This window comes from Rhineura floridana, chromosome 6 (genome assembly GCF_030035675.1).
Source record: "Rhineura floridana isolate rRhiFlo1 chromosome 6, rRhiFlo1.hap2, whole genome shotgun sequence".
NCBI classification, from domain to species: Eukaryota; Metazoa; Chordata; class Lepidosauria; order Squamata; family Rhineuridae; genus Rhineura; species Rhineura floridana.
This window is the reverse complement of record NC_084485.1, coordinates 116,428,996-116,451,277: the sequence shown is the minus strand read 5'-3', so window position 1 is coordinate 116,451,277 and position 22,282 is coordinate 116,428,996. Positions and strand designations below refer to the sequence as shown.

At 44.3% G+C, this 22,282-nt stretch overlaps 1 protein-coding gene across 1 annotated transcript in view; it reads right to left on the bottom strand.

The window, feature by feature from the left end:
• LOC133387858 (calcium-activated chloride channel regulator 1-like) overlaps nt 1–22,282 on the bottom strand; it is a 62,267-nt gene that overhangs the window by 14,136 nt on the left and 25,849 nt on the right. Inside the window, exons 7-11 of the mRNA XM_061633560.1 lie at nt 17,463–17,687; nt 14,492–14,669; nt 11,421–11,527; nt 4,223–4,453; nt 2,475–2,745 (exon numbers count right to left, since the gene is read on the bottom strand). Coding sequence (XP_061489544.1) covers nt 2,475–2,745; nt 4,223–4,453; nt 11,421–11,527; nt 14,492–14,669; nt 17,463–17,687 — 1,012 coding nt within the window. The remainder of the gene's footprint in view (nt 1–2,474; nt 2,746–4,222; nt 4,454–11,420; nt 11,528–14,491; nt 14,670–17,462; nt 17,688–22,282) is intronic.

Genomic DNA, 22,282 nt, shown 5'->3' with positions numbered 1-22,282 from the left:
AAGTGGCCAAGTTTGCTGACGATACTAAATTGTTCAGGGTTGTTAAAACAAAAAGGGATTGCGAAGAGCTCCAAAAAGACCTCTCCAAACTGAGTGAATGGGCGGAAAAATGGCAAATGCAATTCAATATAAACAAGTGTAAAATTATGCATATTGGAGCAAAAAATCTGAATTTCACATATACGCTCATGGGGTCTGAACTGGCGGTGACCGACCAGGAGAGAGACCTCGGGGTTGTAGTGGACAGCACGATGAAAATGTCGACCCAGTGTGCGGCAGCTGTGAAAAAGGCAAATTCCATGCTTGGGATAATTAGGAAAGGTATTGAAAATAAAACAGCCAATATCATAATGCCGTTGTATAAATCTATGGTGCGGCCGCATTTGGAATACTGTGTACAGTTCTGGTCGCCTCATCTCAAAAAGGATATTATAGAGTTGGAAAAGGTTCAGAAGAGGGCAACCAGAATGATCAAGGGGATGGAGCGACTCCCTTACGAGGAAAGGTTGCAGCATTTGGGGCTTTTTAGTTTAGAGAAAAGACGGGTCATAGGAGACATGATAGAAGTGTATAAAATTATGCATGGCATTGAGAAAGTGGATAGAGAAAAGTTCTTCTCCCTCTCTCATAATACTAGAACTCGTGGACATTCAAAGAAGCTGAATGTTGGCAGATTCAGGACAGAGAAAAGGAAGTACTTCTTTACTCAGCGCATAGTTAAAGTATGGAATTTGCTCCCACAAGATGCAGTAATGGCCACCACCTTGGATGGCTTTAAAAGAAGATTAGACAAATTCATGGAGGACAGGGCTATCAATGGCTACTAGCCGTGATGGCTGTGCTCTGCCACCCTAGTCGGAGGCAGCATGCTTCTGAAAACCAGTTGCCGGAAGCCTCAGGAGGGGAGAGTGTTCTTGCACTCGGGTCCTGCTTGCGGGCTTCCCCCAGGCACCTAGTTGGCCACTGTGAGAACAGGATGCTGGACTAGATGGACCACTGGCCTGATCCAGCAGGCTCTTCTTATGTTCTTATGCCTAAACCTCTTTGAATGCCATGAATGCTAGCATTCATGACCCTTGGTCTGTCTAAACCACTTTGTTTATAGGTAATTAAAGAGGTTAAAGCAGATTAATGTGCACACAATAACTGTAGAAAGAAGCAAGTCATAAAGTAGTACCATACCAATGGTCTAGATGCCCCATTTGTCTCCAGGATTAGGTCTATTCATGTGGTAAAGTAGAGCAGGGGCAAGTGTGCTAGCTCCACCCTTCAGTTGCCCTCTGTTAGGGCAATAACTTCTGAAGTTATTTCTTTTCTTTTTTAAAAAGGATTTTTTTTTAAAAAAAGATGTTTTAAAGCTTTTTAGAAGTTTTTAAAGATGTTTTAAAGATATTTTAAAGTGTTTTAGTGCTTTTGTTTGCTGCCCTGGTCTCCTACCAGGAAGGGCGGGATACAAATCAAATAATAAATAAATAAGTGGGGAGCCTTTTCTCCTAGTGCAGGCTTCCTGCACAATTTAGAACTCTGATCTTCCAGGGTTTTAAAATGTGCGAGGAGCCTACACAAGCAGAAGAAGAGCCCTGCCGCAGATGTGTGCCACCAACTCATGGCTGATGGAGAGGATGACCATGGGGCAGTGCTAGCGCACTTGTTTCCTCAGTTCTTCATGCAGTTCTAATTGTGCGTGGAAAATTAGAACATACAAATGGGGCTATTCGCTGCTTGTACTTCAGGAAGCAGGCCTGGGAGGAATTACATCTTTTTGTTTTCTCTCAAGGACGGAATGGCACACGATAAAAGGTAATGGAGGAGACAATAGCACTTCAAAGTGTTCCCCTTCTCTCCCCCCACAGGTTGCCAAAGCGCTCCCCCCTTCTCTCCCCCATGGGTCACCAAAGCTCCCCCCACCCACTGGCAGTTCTCCCAACTGCCCTCCCAGACATTCACCGCAGCCCCGTATCCACTGCTTCCCTTGCCGCTCCTGCTGCTGCTTGCTCGCCCCCCACCGCCGCTCCTGCCCCATTGCCACTCCTCCTGTCACTGCTGCCATTTACATCACCATCTCTTTTTTGGGGGTAAGATGCTTTGCCATCATGCCCGCATGTCAAGCAGCATAATCTCATGACAGCGTCACAGCATAACATCTTACAAAAATATAGCATAGAGACTCATTTAAGAAGCTGATTATTTCATATTGGTTGTTTGCGTGGATTTTATCTATGCTCTGTGCTTACCCTTCTCTGGGTCTCTTTTTGGCATAGGGTGGGTTCATAAAGAGCATAAATAAAGAAAAGCAGCTTCTTTTGAAGAGATCGTTATCAGAGATCTCGTGGAGCCACTACCAGTCAGATTAGACAATATTGGGCTGCATGAACCAATATTCTGATTCAGTGTAAGACAATTTTATATGCTAAACTGACTTTTGAAAAAATTCTAAAATGCATTCTGCCATAAATGCTTCAAAATAAACTTACCTGAACCATTGTCATGAAGCTCTAGCTCTACAGGTGTTCCAGTCTCTGGTTCAACTGTGGCTGTGACATTTACACCAACAACAGGCAAGAATCCTTGGCTGACTTCTGCATAAATAACCATTGGATTAGGATAGTTATTGGTATCCCTATTCATATAGGGCTTCACAGTCACTGGAGGCACAGATGCAGATGCTGCTCGAGTGGTGACTACTATGGATAGGACTTGAGCTGCTGAATGGGTATTCTTAATTGTGTAAACCCAGTCTCCTGTCTGCAAATCAAGTGTTGAAATAGAGAAGAATATTCAATATTTAAGTCATTTTTATAAATGCAGTTTTATTGCTTTTATTTATGATTATCTTTTGATCAAGATACAGTTTGGGTTTTTTTAAGATACCAAAAAGAGTGGGCACTGGAAACAGTGCTATGCTGGGCATACGATTATCTTAAATCCCCAGCTTTGCAAAAAGGCAAGGTCAAAGGGAAGAAGGGCAGGGTTTCCTCTTGGATATTCAAAGAAGCTGAATGTTGGCAGATTCAGGACAGACAAAAGGAAGTACTTCTTTACTCAGCGCATAGTTAAAGTATGGAATTTGCTCCCACAAGATGCAGTAATGGCCACCAGCTTGGATGGCTTTAAAAGAAGATTAGACAAATTCATGGAGGACAGGGCTATCAATGGCTACTAGCCATGATGGCTGTGCTCTGCCACCCTAGTCAGAGGCAGCATGCTTCTGAAAACCAGTTGCCGGAAGCTTCAGGAGGGAGAGTGTTCTTGCACTCGGGTCCTACTTGTGGGCTTCCCCCAGGCACGTGGTTGGCCACTGTGAGAACAGGATGCTGGACTAGATGGGCCACTGGCCTGATCCAGCAGGCTCTTCTTATGTTCTTATGTTCTTCCAACTCTACTATTCTATGATTCTAACACTGATCCTGGCCTGACTGCTTTGGCTGCCAGTTAATTTCCAGGTTCAATTCAAAGTTCTGGTTTTCTATAAAGCCTTATGTGGCTCAGGACCCCAATACCTTAGGAATCACCTCTCTTGACATGAACCTACCTGGACCCTGGGTTTGTCATCTGAAGCTGTTCTTTGTGTGCCCCCTGCGAGGGAGGTGTGGAGGGTGGTAACAGAAGATTGGGTCTTTTCAGTGGTGACTCCCCAACTGTGGAATGCTCTTCCCAGATAGGAGTACCTGGCACCATTGCTATCAAGACATTTTTATTCACCCAGGCATTTTGCTCCTAATTGGTGTCTATCTTTTAGTTGGGTGGGGTAGGATGTGTCCCTTTTTATGTTATTGTAAGATGCGCACTTTTAGTTAATAATATTCTTTTATTTTTTGATGTATGTTAAATTTTGTATTGGATTATTTTTAAAATTGTAAGTCACTTTGAGACAAAAACATTTGTAGTAAGCAACAAATAAATATAACAAAAATCTTTTTTTACAAGAAGTCTGCATGAAAATTCATCTGTATCTTAGTGTGACTTTCTCCTAATATACATGTTTGTATGCAATTTTGCCTAATATACACATTTTCAGACACCTTACTTGGCTGAAGAACTGCATTGCAAAGTTCATGAGAAGTGCACATTTTGAAGGATGGCTGTGTTTTGGTTCACATATTGTTTCAGAAAGTGTGAATTAGGTAAATTCACCTTTAAATGAGAACTGAATCAAATTTCTCCCACGTTCCTTCTGTAGGGTTAGATGCCTAGAGAAGTTTAAAGAGAGCTCAGTTTTTACCTTTGCAGTTCCAGCAATGTTGAGTCGTGCTGTTCCGCGGTTGGTGCTATCAATTACAAAGTCTTGATTAACATAGTTTTTTCCTTTGGGATCTGTCAGAATAATCATTGGAGGATATATGGCCACACTCCATGAAACTACGAAGAAAGTGTCATTTCCCACCGTTTTATCAATAGATACTACACCATTCAGCGCCATCAGGGAACCAATGCTTTGTCCTTGACTTTCAAGCTGTTGGGGAAAAGGAGAAAGTAAGCACTCTGATGTATCAGAAAGGTTTTATCAATTCAAAGCAAATGGCTTATTTCATTTCATAAAATGTAAAGAATTCTGTGTCAATCAGCTGCATTCACAGTGGATAGTTCTGCTGAGCAAAAAATGCATAATACTGGGGTCCTGCTGGGAGGAAGAGCGGGATATAAATCAAATAATAAATAAATAAATAGTACTCAGCCATGACTAAGAATGCAAATATAGCCTGGAGGAGATTTGCCTTGTCCCATACAGACCTTCATTTGTGCAACGATGAGAAAACTGTTTTCTACACAATCTCATTGTTCACAAAGGCAGAGAGGAAGGTAGAGGAGCAGCTACATCTAAACAGCTGGGAGCAATTGCAAGTCCAGCTCAACAACATTACCCACTCCATACCACAACGGAGGTTTTACACTGAAAGGCAGATAAAAATATTTAAAACAAATATACAAAAGTCCTGTGTAAAAAACAGGTACAGTTTTGCAGCATGTTCAATGCGATGTTTGGATTCTACATGAAGCACTTTCATTAGCAGTAGCACATAAGAAACTAGAACAGACTCTGACCAAATGCAATCAAAAGGTTGAAACTGGAAGACGCAAATCTAATTCCACAAGCAGAAGTAAATGTGCACTCAGTATGCTGTAAGACTTTTAGGACCACACTAGATAAGGCAAGTTAGATCCCTGATAAGATCTCCTAATGTGGAGAGCAATCCAAACCCAAGATCCGCCAGGATGGGGTGTGTGTGTGTGTGGAATTGGCAGATTTCTAGCTATGCTGGCAAAGTCCCTCATCCCAGCTCAGCTGGAGATACACCAGTGTAAATCCTCCATCCTGGCTCAGTTGGGCCTCAGCCAAGGCTCAGCTGAGGCCAGGGTAACTCCAGAAAAAGGGGGATTCTGGAGTTGTGACAGAGGCGGGGCAGGATAGACTTATCCCCATTGCACACCCCTTTCAACTGAGTCCCATGATCATCTAGAAACCCAGTGGAAGTTACACTGGCAAAAAGGTGGTGTAAGTGAAATTCCATTTTAAAGACTCATTTTCCCTCCGCAAAGCTCGGGGGCCGGCTAATCTGGCAATAGCCTGCTCCTGAAAGGTGTTTGGAATAGGAGCAATGTACTCTGGCTTAGTTTAGGGCAGCACAAATTACATTAGCTTCCTATAGTTTGGATTGCTCTGCCACTTTACTTAGCAGAGTAGCCAGTGAGATACAATCTGGACTGGGAAGATTGTGCTGGGATGTGTGTTTTTCAGACCTTTCCTCTTAAGCGATTTCCTGATGAAATCCATTCCTCAATCTGGTATTTGCTCAAATAGAGGGGGGAAAGTGAAAAATAGAGAAAAATTAAGTACGGTTACACATTCAATTGAAATGAGATCAGTAAATTTTAAAATGTTGTTGCAACTCTGCCAAAATCTGCCTCTGCAGTTTGTTCTTCTTTATGAATTCAGACTAGGCTTGCCAGGTCTCCGGCAATCTGCCGGAGAGTCCGGCAAAAGGGGGCCGTGTCCGGCCTCCGGCTATACTTCAATTTAAAAGGTGGATCTCCGGCTTTTTATTGGCCCCCTCAGCCACGCATGCGCGATTGACCACACATACGTTGGGCTGCGGCAGGCCAACTTCCGCTCTTTACAATTTCAGGCAGGCAGGCCGCAGGCAGGACTTGAGCAGCCGACACAGTGAGGGAGGGACTCCTCCAGCAGCAGCCCCTCCCCGCTCCCGCCACCACCCAGAGAGAACATACAGGTGGCTGGGGCCCGGGCGTGTGAGGGTGATCTGATGGCCCATGGGTGGGTGGAGGCGAGCGGTGGCAGCAGCGGAGGCTAGGCTGGGCCGGCCTGGCTCCATCTTTCTTAGCCCCGGCCGGCCCGGAGCCAGTTCCCCGCCCTGGGGCTCAGGCTGCTGAAGTCTCTGGTGGGGGGGATCGTGATCGCGGCCGCAGCCGCAGCCGCTGCCGTGGGTGGACTGAGGCGAGTGGTGGGGTGGCAGTGGAGCCCAGGCTGGGCCGGCTCCCTCTTAGCCCCGGCCAAGACGGGGGCTGGGGCCCATCCCATGCGGCTTGCGGCCTGCCTGGCAGCCTCAGCGCAGGAGCCGTGGAGGGCAGGCCGGGGCGGCTCCTCCTCCTTAGTCCAGCCGGTTCTCCTGCTCCAGAAAGGACAGCCGGCTGCTTCATCCCTCCTGCTGTTGGCGCCGCTGGGGGGGCCCATTGCGGCCGCTGCTGCCCAGGGGTGCCCACAGCAGGAGGGGTGAAGCCGGCAGCTGTCCTTTCCAGAGCAGAGGAACCGGCTCCGGGGCTAAAAAGGAGCCGGCCCGGCCTGCCCTCCATGGCTCCTGCTGAGGCTGACAAGCCGCGATGCCCGTCTCCTAGCAACCGCTGCCGAGACAGGGCCGACGCGGCGGCCTGCAGGCTCAGCCTCAGCAGGAGCCGTGGAGGGCAGGCTGGGCCGGCTCCTCCTCCTTAGTCCAGCCGGTTCGGAGGTAGGCTGACCGGCCCACTTCTGGTACGTCTGTTAAGGAAGCGTGCTGAAAGGCTTTGAGGGCCTGTTTGGATGTCACACTCTCGCACCTGCAACTCTTTAACTTAATCTCAGGTGCTTGAAGCGCTGTTTATTGAAATAACTTTGCACATGCTCGGCGATACTGTCTTTACTTCTTCATTTCTGGGCTGAGCCGTGGTGGTGAAAGCATGTTTCTTGGGGTATTACTGTGCTTGACCCTTGCCTTAAACTAAAATTGGGGATTTGTTAGCTCGGGGCTGCCTCCATACAAATACATGGGCCATAAGAAGAGTAGAGTTAAGGGCAGAAAGGATTTGTTTCTGCAGGACTCCTGTGTTCTTCTCTCCTCTTTGTGTTACTGTGTGTTTTTAAGTGCTTCCATCCTCCAGGGACTTAATTATTTCTTGCCAGGTTAGATTTAAATCTGGCTGTAGAATTCCCCACTTTAGCTTCATATCTGAATTCATGTATTAAACTTTGCAAGACAGTCTATAGTCTGTGTTTTCTTCTCCCCTTCTTTTTTTTTAAAAAGCTTTCTGTTATCTGTTGCTGTCTGCAAACCCTGAATGATGACAGCATGTGTACTACCAGCTGTCAGATGTTCAATATTATCAAAACAGAAAGAAACTGGCCTGTTTGAAAGCTGCATTTTTATAGAGCCATAATTTTATTAGAGCAATATGGCTTTGGCAACATTCCCCCACCCCTTTTTTTCTTATTTTTTAATTGCGGTTTCTACATACTTTAACCATAAAAAAGTAAATTGAACGATCTTTTTCTGGTCTAAAGTTAATTGTTGGCGAGTTAAAAGTACATCTTTAAGTCTGCAGGCTAGCACATAGGATGACATACACCTCAATCCTCTCCACTTTTATTCAAAAGTAGTTGTTACATATGGTTACAACCTTAGTATTGGGCATTGTAATAAAACATCCCAAAACATGATGATACACTGCTTCTTGAACAATTTGTTCATTGACCAGGGAAGGAAGGAGTCAGTTTACTTACCTGCCATGTGATCCCACTGAGTTTCACCATACTCCAAACTAGGTGGAATCCATGTTAAATGAAGAGTAATGTTGAGTTCAGCTTCAGCATCCCCCACCATGGTCAATGTATGTGCCCTACTTTTGTCTCTTGCATGATGTAGTTTCAAAAGTCTCAGAAGGTAGACTTGTTTAGACAACTATACTGGTTAATTGTGAGACTGACACTACTATAAAAGCTGTCAAATGCTCATTGTTGATAAACCATATTCAATTTCTTTAGTAATTTTTGTCTAATAATAACTTTTGCTTATAAATTGTTTTAAATTTTTTAAATTGTGTTTTAAATTGTTTTTAAAAGATGTGTTTTAAATTTGTATATTTGTTTTTAATGTTTTTAGTTACTGTAAACCTCCCAGAGAGCTTCGGCTGTTGATGGACTTTTTGATGAACTTTGCCTGGTTAAAAAGTTTGTGCCTGAGGTCAGAACATCTGATCTTCCTCTGGATGAGAAATGGGTGCAGTTGCTAAAGAGCATCAGATCAAGAATTCTGGTGAAGGTTGTCAGTGCAGTGTTTGCCATCCCAGTAAGCAATGCTTTCGTGGAGAGAGCGTTTTCACTAATGGGCAATGTATGGACTGACAACAGGAACCGTATGTTACCTTACCTTGTTAAAGCAGAGCTTTGTGTCAAATTAAACTTCGGCGTGAACTGTGCTGAGTTTTTTAAATATGTGAAGGAAGAACAAAGGTTGCTTAAAGCTTGTGTTTCAAATGAGAAGTACAAATTCTAAACTCAGCCTGTTTAGTTATTTAACACCAGTTCCTACAGTGAAAGCACCTTGTTCATTCTTTCTGTTTTTCTTTTATAAAGAGTAATACTGTTTATAATGTTTATAATGGTTGAAAACATCCCTTGGATGTCATCCACTTCTCTTTTGTAAGAGAGATAAATGTCTAAAACCAGCTGCAATTTCATTGTTTCAGTGGGTCTCTACTCTAGTTGGGACTAGATTGATTGGTGATGTAACCTGCCTTTGTTCTCTTAAAGATAGTGTTTGTTAATAAAAAAATTGTTTATAACCTGGTGCTATTGGTTTTATTTCTGTCACATTTTTACCTTTACCTTAATACTAGAAGTAATTGTATAATTGTGATTGCCAACTGCTTGCCTAGAATGCCCTCCCTTGTCCTTAACATGGCTGCAACCGTATCTACTCAGAAGTAAGTCCTATTTAGTTCAGATCTTGTAAGTTCAGGTCTATGGCTTCCTTTATGGAATCAATCCATCTCTTGTTTGGCCTTCCTCTTTTTGTACTCCCTTCTGTTTTTCCCAGCATTATTGTCTTTTCTAGTGAATCGTGTCTTCTCATTATGTGTCCAAAGTATGATAACCTCAGTTTCATCATTTTAGCTTCTAGTGATAGTTCTGGTTTAATTTGTTCGGACACCCAATTATTTGTCTGTTTTGCCTAGAATGTCCTCCCTTGTTCTTAACATGGCTGCAACCTTATCTACTCAGAAGTAAGTCCTATTTAGTTCAGATCTTGTAAGTTCAGGTCTATGGCTTCCTTTATGGAATCAATCCATCTCTTGTTTGGCCTTCCTCTTTTTGTACTCCCTTCTGTTTTTCCCAGCATTATTGTCTTTTCTAGTGAATCGTGTCTTCTCATTATGTGTCCAAAGTATGATAACCTCAGTTTCATCATTTTAGCTTCTAGTGATAGTTCTGGTTTAATTTGTTCGGACACCCAATTATTTGTCTGTTTTGCCTAGAATGTCCTCCCTTGTTCTTAACATGGCTGCAACCTTATCTACTCAGAAGTAAGGCCTATTGAGTTCTATGGGGCTTAGTTCCTTAATAAGCATGTTTACAGTTGCTGCCTTCAGGGGCATCTATCTGTGCTCCCATGTAACATCTCTGCAACACTAAACTCCTTTCTTCCAATAATGGCCAAGTCTGAGGGCACGTAAACCCTTCTTGCCCGAAGCAAGTAAACTAGAAGGCATCAGAACTGCACCTCCCAAGAAATGTCCCTAATGTCCTAGTAAGAGTTCTACCTAGAAGTTGAAGGGTTACGCTGACCCTTTGGTATGTGTTGCTGTGGTTGGTATGGTATTGCATTTAGGGAAGCATCACTGTCTTTTTTCATTTTCTGTTTGCATTTCATGTACCTTTGACACTCCTCCCTTACATCCATAGAAGCAACAACAGTGGTTCCATGTGGTCAACTAAACCCCTAAAACCCATTGATGATGTGCCTTGTTGGTTGCATGATGGTTTGTTTTTTGCCCACTAATGGTAAAAGAGAATTCACATATTTGAAAGTGTGGCTGCAGTTGTTGTTCCCAAGCTGCTGCCTGTGAAGGTAGACCAAACCATGGGTGTTTTTTCTCTGTCAATTATTACTCACTGGAATTGGATTGCTGTCCAAGTGAGTTTATAGCATCCCACAGAGTAGACAGAAAGGGTAGAGAATCTTCTTTCTCTTACACATTTCTCAGACCTCTTTCTGAAGTGAAGGGTCAAATCTGTAAAGAAGTTTGGAGCAGCCACATTAAAAGATAAGGGCAGGGCATTCCAGGCAGGGGGTTGTCAACCCTGCTTGGATATGGATGTCTTTGCAGAGGATCCCTAGTCAAGCATTACTAACAGCACAATCCAAACTATCTACTCAGAAGTAAGTCCTGTTGAGTTCTATGGGGCTTAGTTCCTTAATAAGCATATTTATAATTGCTGCCTTCAGGAGCATCCATCTGTGCTCCCATCTAACATCTCTGCAACACTAGGCTCCTTTCTTCCAATAATGGCCTGGCCTGAGGGCACGTAAACCCTTCTTGCCAGAAGCAAGGAAGCTAGATTAAATGTTCCCTAAAGGTGTTGAACTGTGACTTGGGAGACCAGGGTTCAAATCCCCACACAGCCATGAAGCTCACTGGGTGACCTTGGGCCAGTCACTGCCTCTCAGACTCAGAGGAAGGCAATAGTAAACCATCTCTGTCTGAATACTGCTTACCATGAAGACCCTATCTGGGATCAACTTGAAGGCAGTCCATTTCCATTTTGCATCACCCTAAGCTTGTGAGAAAGAATGACCTTATTTTACACCCTATTTTAGGTAAGATTTCTATTTTAATCTCCAGAGAATTTTTTTTGAATGGCATGCTCCAAGCAACTGTGGTTGATACAATGTATCATGCTTAATGATATCACTAGGGCCCGCCCCGTGACATCACTAGGGCCCGCCCCGTGACATCACTAGGGCCCACCCCCATTTTCTCAGGTTTTTGGATGGCTCCGACCTGGCAACCCTAATTCAGACTGGGTCTCTCCCTGCACAATAGCAGCAAAATATGGACTTTAGAACTGATTTCACTCTGTGCTGTTTTTAATTTTCAACAGTGACTAATTATAGCAATTATTATTGTGCTCAAATCTTCACAATGCAAACCTGAATAGATTGTTGACTGAAATCTCCACTTCCCGAAGCAATTCCAGTGAAAGCATTTATGAGACTGTTGGAATCCAATTTGTCAGTGGCAGAAAATTTCAAACCTCCTGAAATGTGATTCAAAGAATAATTATAATAATCTGTCAGGTGGGATAAAATGTGATACATTTTTATATTTTGTAATAGTACACTATTGTGTGGTTGCACAAGTACAGTTCTGAGTGGTATGTGCAGGTTTTTAATGTTAGGGACTGTAAATATCTAGCAACCTATTACTGCACATATCTATAGTTGGATCAGGGGCTGTGATTTTTTTGAGAACAGAATTATATTTTCCTTTACTGAAGTATGTAATAAAAGGTATCAGAAACCTCACTTTCTCAGCTCCTCTAAATGAGTTGTTATAACTGGCAAGACATTCAAAGGTTAGAAGAAACTTTTATTTGAAATCTTAGGTATGGATTATTTAAAAGAGAGGTCAGGGGTACTGCTAGGTACTTAACAGATTTGGGGGACAGGCCCTTAGATACAAATTTGCCAATGCTAATTCATATGCATAGAAGTAAATTTAGACTTTAAATGTCCCAAAAGACAAGCCAACTAGTTTCCCATCCAAGTCATCCCAGATAGGTTGTTGAATTACTTTGCACCCTACCCCAGATCACCCCACGTCTTCAATTAATTCACCCTCAGTTAATTTCCAAATAGATCCTGATCCAAATCACTTCAGTTCTCCTTATTTATTACCAAATAATCTCTATATAAAGGCATTTTAAATTAATTAATTTCCCCAAATTAATATCCTTACTAACATCACTCCCCCAATTTATTGTCCTTCAAATTCACTCCTTAACTAACATGTATATGACTTGGCTCCATGGGTTAAATAAATGTGCTGTGTGTGAGTTAAAGAAAGTGAACTGAGTTTTTGCTGCTGTTTTTCATTGTAATAATGCAGAAATAAATAACATTTAAATGTGTTACTATTGTTTTGTTGAATCTTTATTTTGATTCTAAGCCACTCTGGGAAAACTATTTAGCGCACAATTCTATATTCAATTGAATGGTTGTCCGTATGCAAGGTTACAAAATGGTAAAAGCAGTTAGTTAAAAGATAGGCAAAACACAGGCCACCACACCCTTGCTGCTGGAACCAACAGCTTAATTACGAATGCAGAGATAGAGGGTCATCCATTTTAGAGTTTAATATGGATTTGAAGTTGTGTGTGGTATTCACACAACATCATCCTCATCTATGTAGCAGATTACACTTTCCCCTGCCAAATTTGGATTTTCCGAATCCATAGATAATCCAGTAAGGGACGAAAATCCAGTGTAAATCACAAATTAGCTTACTGTGGATGCACTGAAAAACATTGTGTGGGCAGGTTTATTTACATGTGTGGTGACGTTTTGCTGGGTACCATCTAACGCCACACCTCCTACTTCCATTTCATTTCCATCAGCCCAAAGAAAAAGATGCAGCCTGCCTTTTTCCCCCTTGTTGCTAAAGGCAGGTTCACAGTCTATCAGCTCTTTTATGCCGAACTGCTCTTGCAAATAACAGCTGTATTAAAAATAAAATTTGCCCTTGCAAGTACAGGAGGTAGGAACGACTCCAAATCCATGCCTGACTTGGAGCAACACCCATTTTTTTAAAAAAATTATGACGGCTCTCATGTGTAAATCTGGTATATCGTGTTTCAAAAACAAAATAAAAGCCCCCTCTCTTTCTAGCTAGATTTAACCTCACCAGTTCAAACAACGCAGCCTGCATAGCTTTGTGCATCAGAGCAAGCAAGAGCACTATAGATGCCTGCTTAGCACAGGCTTGGAGTGCAGAGGGGGAGGGGGAATAAGCCATCCTGGAAATGACTGCAGTATACAACAGGTAGGGAACATTTTTGGCCAAACAGACCACATCTTTCTCTCCCCCAGCCTGGCAGGCCAACTTTGACAGTTGGGCAACACCAACGTGGGTGGAAGGGATGCTGCCCAAGCAGGATTGAACTCACCTGATGTATGGGGAGTTCAATCCTGCTTTCTGCTGCCACATCTCTACCTGTTCCATGGCTGATGTGATGTCAGGTGTAGACAGGTGTGTATGGTTTCAGGAATATGGTCTCACAGGGCAAATGGAGAGGCTTGGTGGGCCAAGGGTGGCCCACACATTAGAGGTTCCCCTCCCCAGTTATACAGCTTACATAGATGTGACCAGTTTTCAATTACTCAATCTACAAATCCCAAGTCAAAGCAGGGCCTCCCCTTCTCTTCCTGTCTCTCTCTCAGAAATGGAAGCGGCAACCCTTATTTTCTATATATATATAAAAAAAGTTCCTGTTCTTTTGTGCAAATCTAAAACTTGTATTTTTAAAAAAGTTAAAAGGTGTACATGCACAGGTAAATACCTGCATGTATGCCCACAATGGACCTCAGGTTTCCAAGTACTAATTGAGGGGAGGGGGCGACAACACACTGCAAATACATCCCATCAAGCACCATTCACTAGTGTGGACAGGAAACATCGATATAGATTTTGGAGGCATAAGATTGCAAGTGCTCGTGTGGGCGAATGCATGCAAACTTGCACACAGCAATAGTGACCCGTGTCTGCATTAATGCTGTTGTGTGGACACAGCCAAAGGAGGAGAGACAGAAGGCAGAGAGTTTTCTATATGGAGGCCAGGGGCAGGCTTCTCAGTAACAGCATCTAGTTTGGCCCTCAGTTTACGTCCTTGCGCAATCACTTGCCTCCATCTAAGCCCACATTCTGTTTCCAGCAATGGTCATCCAAATGCCTTTTGGAATCTTCCAAGTAGAACATGATGTGGAAAGGTTTTCCCTGAGTACTCAGGCATATAATGCTTCTGAATAGGAAGATCTCATTTAGTTGTCATGGCTGAAATAAGAGTTTCCATTGGTGGAGTAGGCAAAAGGAATATTGTAGATGAGAGTAGCTTGGCAGGGTAGCTGGGCCTTGTAGTAAACTTACTTTTTTTGGAAGACACCAGCTGCCACTATGCAGCAAAAAAGAGTCTTGAAAGATTTTGACATTTTGCTTACTCACATACCTGTCACGTCAGCCAACGCTTCTAGTTCTTTTGCAGCACTTGGTCCCAAAGCAATAGTGTGAATGATAGACCCACTACTTTCAACTTCTTTAAAGCAAGAGCCAATGCCTGCGTCTTCTCCATCTGTCAAGAGCACAATTTCACAGCCTTCGGTACTTTGATACTTTTGTTTAAACACCTGTGTGGAAAAAAGCATTTAAAATGTTAGCAGGAATATTAGAACAAGTCATGTAGAAGCCACGAAATACTGTTTGGGCTTATAATGATCACCAACTGTTTGGGCTTAAACTGCAGGAGAAACATCTGTAAAAGCTCAGCAGGTGTGTTGTTTTTGTACAACATACACATGGACTAATTTCCTACTTGTGACAGAAGCAGACTTTGGTGAGATGGGTGCAGTATGTATTGTTAAGGGAAGCATTAGCATTTGCTACTTCACTACTTTAAATAGGTAGAGAATATGGGCTGAAGCAGTTGGTGCAAAGTGGTCTGTGCAAAGTGGCTGGCTCACTCCTCTCTCTAGATGGTCTTCCATTACAACAGCCATAGCAGCTCCATTCCCCTGGAAATAATGTCTGCAGTAGGCCTCGGTATGAAGAGGGAGAGAAGGCAGACAGCTTCCATAGTACTACCATTGCTGGGAATACACAGTGACATGCTATAGCTTCTTCCAGCCAACCTTCACAGCTTAGGACCCACACATCAGCCTGCCTGGTGGTCACTGAGGTCATCACTAGGGGGTTCTCCTCTGGGTGTCCCTGTCTTCTGAGTAAGTTGGGTGACAACTTGGGATTGAGAAGTATTCTGAAAGTTTTGGGCATGGGTGCTGATTCAGATGTAATCATTCGCCATCTGCGTGGATCAGATGTCAGTACTGCAGCTGCTACAGCTTTCGTTGATACCTTTTAAAAAAAATCCTGGTGAACTTTATGACGTTGTTAATGAACTGAGACCATCTATAATGATAACTTTATTCCATTAACATTAATTTCTTTGTTTTGCTAATTCAGTCAATGAAATGGCTCATGTATTTGCTTCACAATCAAAGATGGTTAGAAGTCTGTTGTCTGAAGTAAAACATTTGAGCACGCTAGGGTAAGGTGTAGAAGGGGAGGCATGGAAGCAAAATTAAAAGAAATGCACCAAGCATAATCACTTTTTGATTCATTCCTTTAAAAAAAAAGAAATACCTGCTTTACCCAAAATAACCAGTGTGTGCTAAGAGAGTAGGTAGTTTGATATAAGAAATATACATACGACCATGATGCTCAGTTCAACTTCTGAACTGAAACATACAATGCTACCTTGCAGGATTGTTACGAGAAAGATGCACAAGTGACATTCTAAATGGTGATTTGACCCCTAACATGAACACCGCATGGGATCATTGCATTCAGCTTCATCACCATATCATAGCAAAATATTAAAACAAAATTCTGTTCAAGCCTCATTGTGTTGCAGGGGAAAAAAACCTGTCCTTTCATTGTTCATGTCTGAGATAGAAAATAACCCTGAGGACAGATGGCTACTTCATGGGAAGTGGCCTGGCTCATAAACATGTGAATAAAAACAACCAGGAAACATGGAGATAACATCAACAGTATTGTAAATAATATAAAATATAAAAGCATAATGAAATTAACTATGTAACAGACCATTACACCATCGTTACAGTAACAGTAATAGTCGAACAGCTGCACAAAATATGAGAGTGAATTACATCCCTAGTGATAACGGAACTAGTTCAATCAAGGAAATAATAATAATTGTTTGTTTTTATAAAAGAAATTCTCCATTCTACAAGATGCAATCCAGTATATATCTACTCAAAAGTAAATCTCATTGAGTTCAGTGAGATTTACTCCCAGGTAAGTATTATAGCAGGTGTGGGGAACCTTTTTGGCTTGGCAGCCAGATCCTTATTGGTCCCTTCCCCATGTGCAACTTTGACTGGTGGGCAGGACAGCCTACCTGTCCATCACCTGATGTCCCGCCGAACAGTCAAAGTCTTTTGCACAGTGCTTTCCAAGAGCTCAACAGCCATCTGGCAAACCTGTTTTCTACAGCCATTGGCTATACAATCAAGTTGCCTGTGGGAAACCTGATTGTGCAGCCAAATCTAGCCGTGTCTCTCTACCTCACACCTGATGTCCCATATGATGTAGTCCTGGGTGTAGTCGGGGTCATGGGGATCATAGACATTTACTTTTGGAGGGAGCAGGGTCCCAGCCATGTCCCTATGTATGAAAGGGGACCATATTAGTCATTGAGAAGGTTGTTTTGTGCTGACTGGGGCCAATCAGAGTGAAAGGAGGTGAGTCAGCTACTGGGAAGGCCCTTTTCAGTAGTTAACATACAGCCTCCCTTTTCATGCTGATTGGCTCCTAGTCCTAGGGACATCTGTTGTAATGGAATGTGGATTTGCAAGATGACATGGAGAGCAAGGGAGACAAGGGAAAGTGGAAAAGGGGGCATGACTGTGAGGGGGCATGGTGTGACTATCATGAATGGACCTTCTGCCTCTGAATTTGCCACTATATTACTGATGATGGCAAGCGTGGAGCAGGTGGGCATGGTTTGGAAGAAAATGGCCTTACGGGTCAAATTGGGACCAATGCCGGGCCAAATTTGGTCCACAGGCTGGAGGTTCCCTACTCTGACCTGTATTGTAGGATTGCAGCCTTAGTCTAAGACTGAGTAACGTTTGGGTTTGGAGAGACTGTGCATTAGCTCAAAAAGTGATAAAAAGTTTTTATCCTAATTTTTAAAAAACACAATATTAGCACTAATTATGATTCAGTATCAAGAGCCTAATATCCTGTGCCAATGCTGTAGTGAAGGGATAGTTTTGCTGCTGCAGAAGCAGAGCATATTTGCTGCCTTTCTTGCTCACTCTGGATGCCTCTGGTGGGCCCAATCCTTCCCATTGCATCACCCAAAGAAAGTACAAAGCAGAAAATTTCTACTTCACCTGAAATCCTGTCCGCACTCCAGAACATATGCTAGTTCCTCCACTAGCTGTGGTAGGCAGATAGGCTGCAAGTGTTTGCCGCTCACTGTCACTGGTGATTTGTCGCAGATAAGTCTGAATGTTTGCTGCACCATTGAATGTGACAATTCCAACCCAGGAGCCCATTTCAATAATCTGTAGGAGGAATATTTCTGCAGCTTGCTTCAGTCGACCAATGCGATCAGACTGCATATGAATAAAAAACATGCACTGTCAATGCATTCCAGAAAGCAAATATAAATAGATCATTATACTTGAAAATACAGGTTGATAAACATCTATGAATACAATATAGGCAAGTCCATAATATCTATGAGTTTCCTAAAGAACCTCAGCCAGGTTGTGATGTGGGGCACAATCCATCTGGAAGTTATCCTGCACAGGCTCCATAGAAATGAAAGGGAGGTAAGCAAGACCACTGTCCATTTCAAGGGTGCTTGCCCCATGGATTATGTTCTTGGATAATATTTATATTTTTGTTGCTATTTTATAGATGTCTATATGTTGTTTTCTGCTAATCAAATATCAACTCGATCCCAGAATCTTGAGCTAGTGTTTTTATTTGCTTAGCAGTTATTTAGCAGTTAGAACCCTAACCCCTAATATCCTGTGCCAATGCTGTGGTGATGTCCCGTCCAGAGCCGAAAGAATGAGGCGGGTGAGTGTGTGTGAGTAAATCTCGTTTTATTATTTTATTTTTTTATTATTAAATTTGTTAGTCGCCCATCCGGCTGGTTGTCCAGCCACTCTGGGCGACGTACAAGATAAAACAGTATATAAAACAATTAAAATTTAAAAACAGTAGAAAACTAGCCCATCTCACACGCCCGCCTAAAAAGCCAAGTCTTCAGGGTCCTGCGGAAGCTCATTATAGACGGGGCATGGCGTAGGTCACTAGGGAGAGAGTTCCAGAGGGCGGGGGCCACTATTGAGAAGGCCCTCTCTCGAGTCCTCACCAGCCTAGCTGTTTTGACTGGTGGGATCCAGAGAAGGCCCTCTGAGGTTGATCTTGTTGAGCGGCATTCCTGTTGATGCTGGAGGCGCTCCTTCAGATAGGCTGGGCCACAACCGTATAGGGTTTTAAAGGTTAAAACCAACACCTTGAATTGGGTTCGGTACACAACCGGTAACCAATGCAACTCCTTCAACACAGGAGTGATGTGATCTCTACGGCGGCTGCCTGCAATCAGACGCGCCGCTGCATTCTGTACCAGTTGTAACTTCCGAACCGTTTTCAAGGGTAACCCCACATAGAGTGCTGATCAGCTGAGCGCTCCCTCCCTCCCTCCGATGCTGATCAGCTGAGTGCTTGTAATCCACTTTGGCCTGTTCTAATTGTTCCTGGAGTATCTGTTGCATAGCGTGCAGTTCCTGCAAGTAATCCTCAGCGGCAGGGACTGGGAGACTCTTTTGGGGTAGGGAAGGCTCGGAGGTGGTATCCAAAATTGGCGAAGAAGGGAGTCTGCTGTGTGTGCGAATGCACAGCATTATTATAGGCAAATTCTGCTAAATGTAGGTAAGACATCCAGTTGTCCTGCTGATACCCCACAAAACAACGTAAATATTGTTGCAACACTGCATTGACCCTCTCGGACTGCCCGTCCGTTTGGGGATGATGGGCAGAGGACATTCTCAGCTCACTTTGCAGTAACTTCCACAACGCTTGCCAGAAACAGGAGGTGAATTGTGTGCCCCGATCCGAAACCAGGCTGTCTGGCAGACTGTACAGCTGATACACATGTTGCACATATAACTTGGCCGTGTCTTGAGCACTTGGGAGCCCCACACACGGAATGAAGTGTGCCATTTTTGAAAAGGCATCAACAACCACCAAAACTGTGATTTTCCCCTGCGAGGGTGGAAGGTCTGTTATAAAATCCATAGTAATCATTCGCCAAGGTCCCTCGGGAGAAGGGAGGGGTTCCAGTAGCCCCGGCGGCTTCCCAGTGGCATGTTTCGCCCTCATGCAAGTGGGGCAAGAGCGAACGTAATGCTCCACATCCTTCTTCACTTTGGGCCACCAGAACTCCCGCGTGACAGCTTGAATGGTCTTTAAAACCCCAAAGTGGCCTGCTGTGGGGGCGTCATGGCACTGGCGTAATATCCTCACTCGCAGTTCTCCGGGGGGCACATAAATAGCTTCCTGATGGTGCAGTATGCCATCCTTCCATATAAGGTCTTTCTGTTCTGCCTGGGGTAACACGCTCTCTCCGACCCGCTGCTCCTGTGCGAAAGGGTCCTGTTGCTGCGCTTCCCGCACTTCAGCTTCCCAAGAGTCTTGGCAGGCTCCTACTACTGCCTGCTCGGGAGGGATTATGTACTGTAAAGGTTTTGGGGTGGGGTTCCTCAGAAATTCTGGCTTCCTCGAGAGGGCATCAGCCCGCTTATTCTGTGCTTGGGAGATGTAATGGATTTTGAAATGGAACCGCGCAAAGAACTGAGCCCAGCGCACTTGCCTCTGATTAAGTTTTTGGGCGGTATGAAGACTCTCCAGATCACGATGGTCTATGCGCACCTCAATTTCATGCTGCGCTCCCTCCAGATGATGTCTCCAGGCTTCAAAGGCATCTCTAATGGCTAACAACTCCTTTTCCCACACAGTGTAGTTTTGTTCAGAGTCTGTTAACTTTCGGGAAAAGTAGGCACAAGGCATCAGCTCTCCCCCTTTTTGACTCTGTTGTAACAAAACCGCTCCGAGCGCTACGTCTGACGCATCAGATTCAACCACAAAAGGGAGCGCCGGGTCAGCATGCTGTAGAATGGGTTCGGTAGCAAACCGTCTCTTCGGGCTTTCAAAAGCCTCTTGTGCAGCTTCTGTCCATTGGAAAGGCCCTGAGCCCTTCAGGCAATCCGTGAGTGGTGCGGTCTGATGGGAGTAGCTGGCTATGAAACAACGGTAGTAATTTGCAAAGCCCAAGAAGCATTGCAATCCTTCTTTGTCTTGGGGGGTTGCCACGTGAGCACACAACGAACTTTGTCTGGGTCCATTTCTATTCCTGTTGGAGAGATCCTATATCCCAGAAAGTCCAACGTTGTTAGGTCAAACCCACACTTTTCCAGCTTCGCATAAAGACAGTGTTCTCGCAACTTCTGTAGCACTGCGTGCACGTGTGAGTCGTGTTCTTCAAGAGTATTTGAGTAAATCAAAATATCATCCAGATAAACTATCATGAAATGGTCCACAAAGTCCCGGAATACGTCATTCATGAAATTTTGGAAGACTCCAGGTGCTCCCGACAGCCCATAGGGCATTACTAGATACTCAAATTGACCGTAACGGGTCTTAAAAGCCATTTTCCATTCATGGCCCGCCTTAATCCTCACCAAGTTGTAAGCTCCTCTCAAGTCCAGTTTCGTGAAAATTTTGGCGGAACGCAACCTCTCCAACATTTCCCTAATGAGCGGCAGCTGGTAGCTATTAGGGATGGTGAGCTGGTTTAAGGCTCGATAATCATTACAGGGATGGAGTTCCCCCCCTTTTTTCTTCACAAACAGCAGGGGTGCACCAGCTGGGGACTGTGAAGGGTGAATGAAGCCTTTCTTCAAATTAGCGTCCAGAAACTCTCTTAACGCTGCCAACTCTGGTTAAGATAGCGAGTAAATCCGCCCGGCGGGGATGCGTGCTCCAGGCACTAAATGGATAGTACAATCATAGGGCCGGTGTGGAGGGAGTTGCTCCGCTTCCTTTTTATCGAAGACGTCTCGAAAACTCTCATACTTGGCCGGTAAGGATATCTCCCCTGAGGGTGAGGTCCCTGCCAACACCTGTGGCTCTCCTTCAGGCTGGCAATGTTGATGGCAGTACTTGGAGGTAAAAACCACCACAGCTTCATCCCAAAAAATTGTGGGGTTGTGCCTAACCAGCCAAGGCATACCCAGCACCACCGGAAAACACAGCAAGGACGCCACATAGAACGACAGATCTTCTCGATGCCCGGGGATCTTCACCTCCACTGACTCAGTCACCCGAGTCACCCCCCCAGACTTCAGGGGCCGGCCATCTACAGTTTCTACCACCAACGGCTGATCCAGTTCTCTTGTGGGAATAGCGTGGTGCAGTGCCAACTCTCGATCTATGAAACAGGAGGATGCTCCGCTGTCGATCATCACCTTGGCTGAGAACTTCGCGCCTGAGGGTAGAGTGATGCAAATGGGCAACAGAAGGGCCCCTTGGGAGGGAAGGGGTCATAACGGAGGCTCAGTGTTTGTAGCTCCCCCCAACTCTCTAGCCTCTACGAGAGCTGGGGTTTGAAGTTTTCCGGCGGCTGGGGTTTTCCGGTTTTGGCTGCACAATTTCTGGCAAGGTGTCCCGACTTTCCGCAATAGAGACACAGTCCTTCCCTTCAGCGTCTTTCCATCTCCCCCTCTGTCAATCGCGGTTTAGCCCCCCCAATCTGCATGGGCTCCTCTCCCATGACAGTAGGGATGCCAGGATTGGGCACGGGGCACGCGCGAGGCAGTGGAGCAGCAACCTGACTTCGAGATGGCTCCATTCTTTGCTCCAACTTTCTTCCTTCTAAGCGGCTGTCTATCTGCAAACTCAGTTAAATCAAACCCCTCAGTGAGTCGGGGTGTGTGGCACATGCCAGTTCATCCAACACTTCGGGACTCAGTCCATTTCTGTAGAAGTACATCAAGGCTGGGTCATTGTACTCCGTCTCCTGAGACAAAACTCGAAAAGCATTTGTGTATTGTCCTACAGACCCCTTCCCTTGTCTCAGGGTTCCTAACTGGCGAGCCACCGTCTCCTTCCTCTGAGGGTCTCGGCACATGTCCCCCAT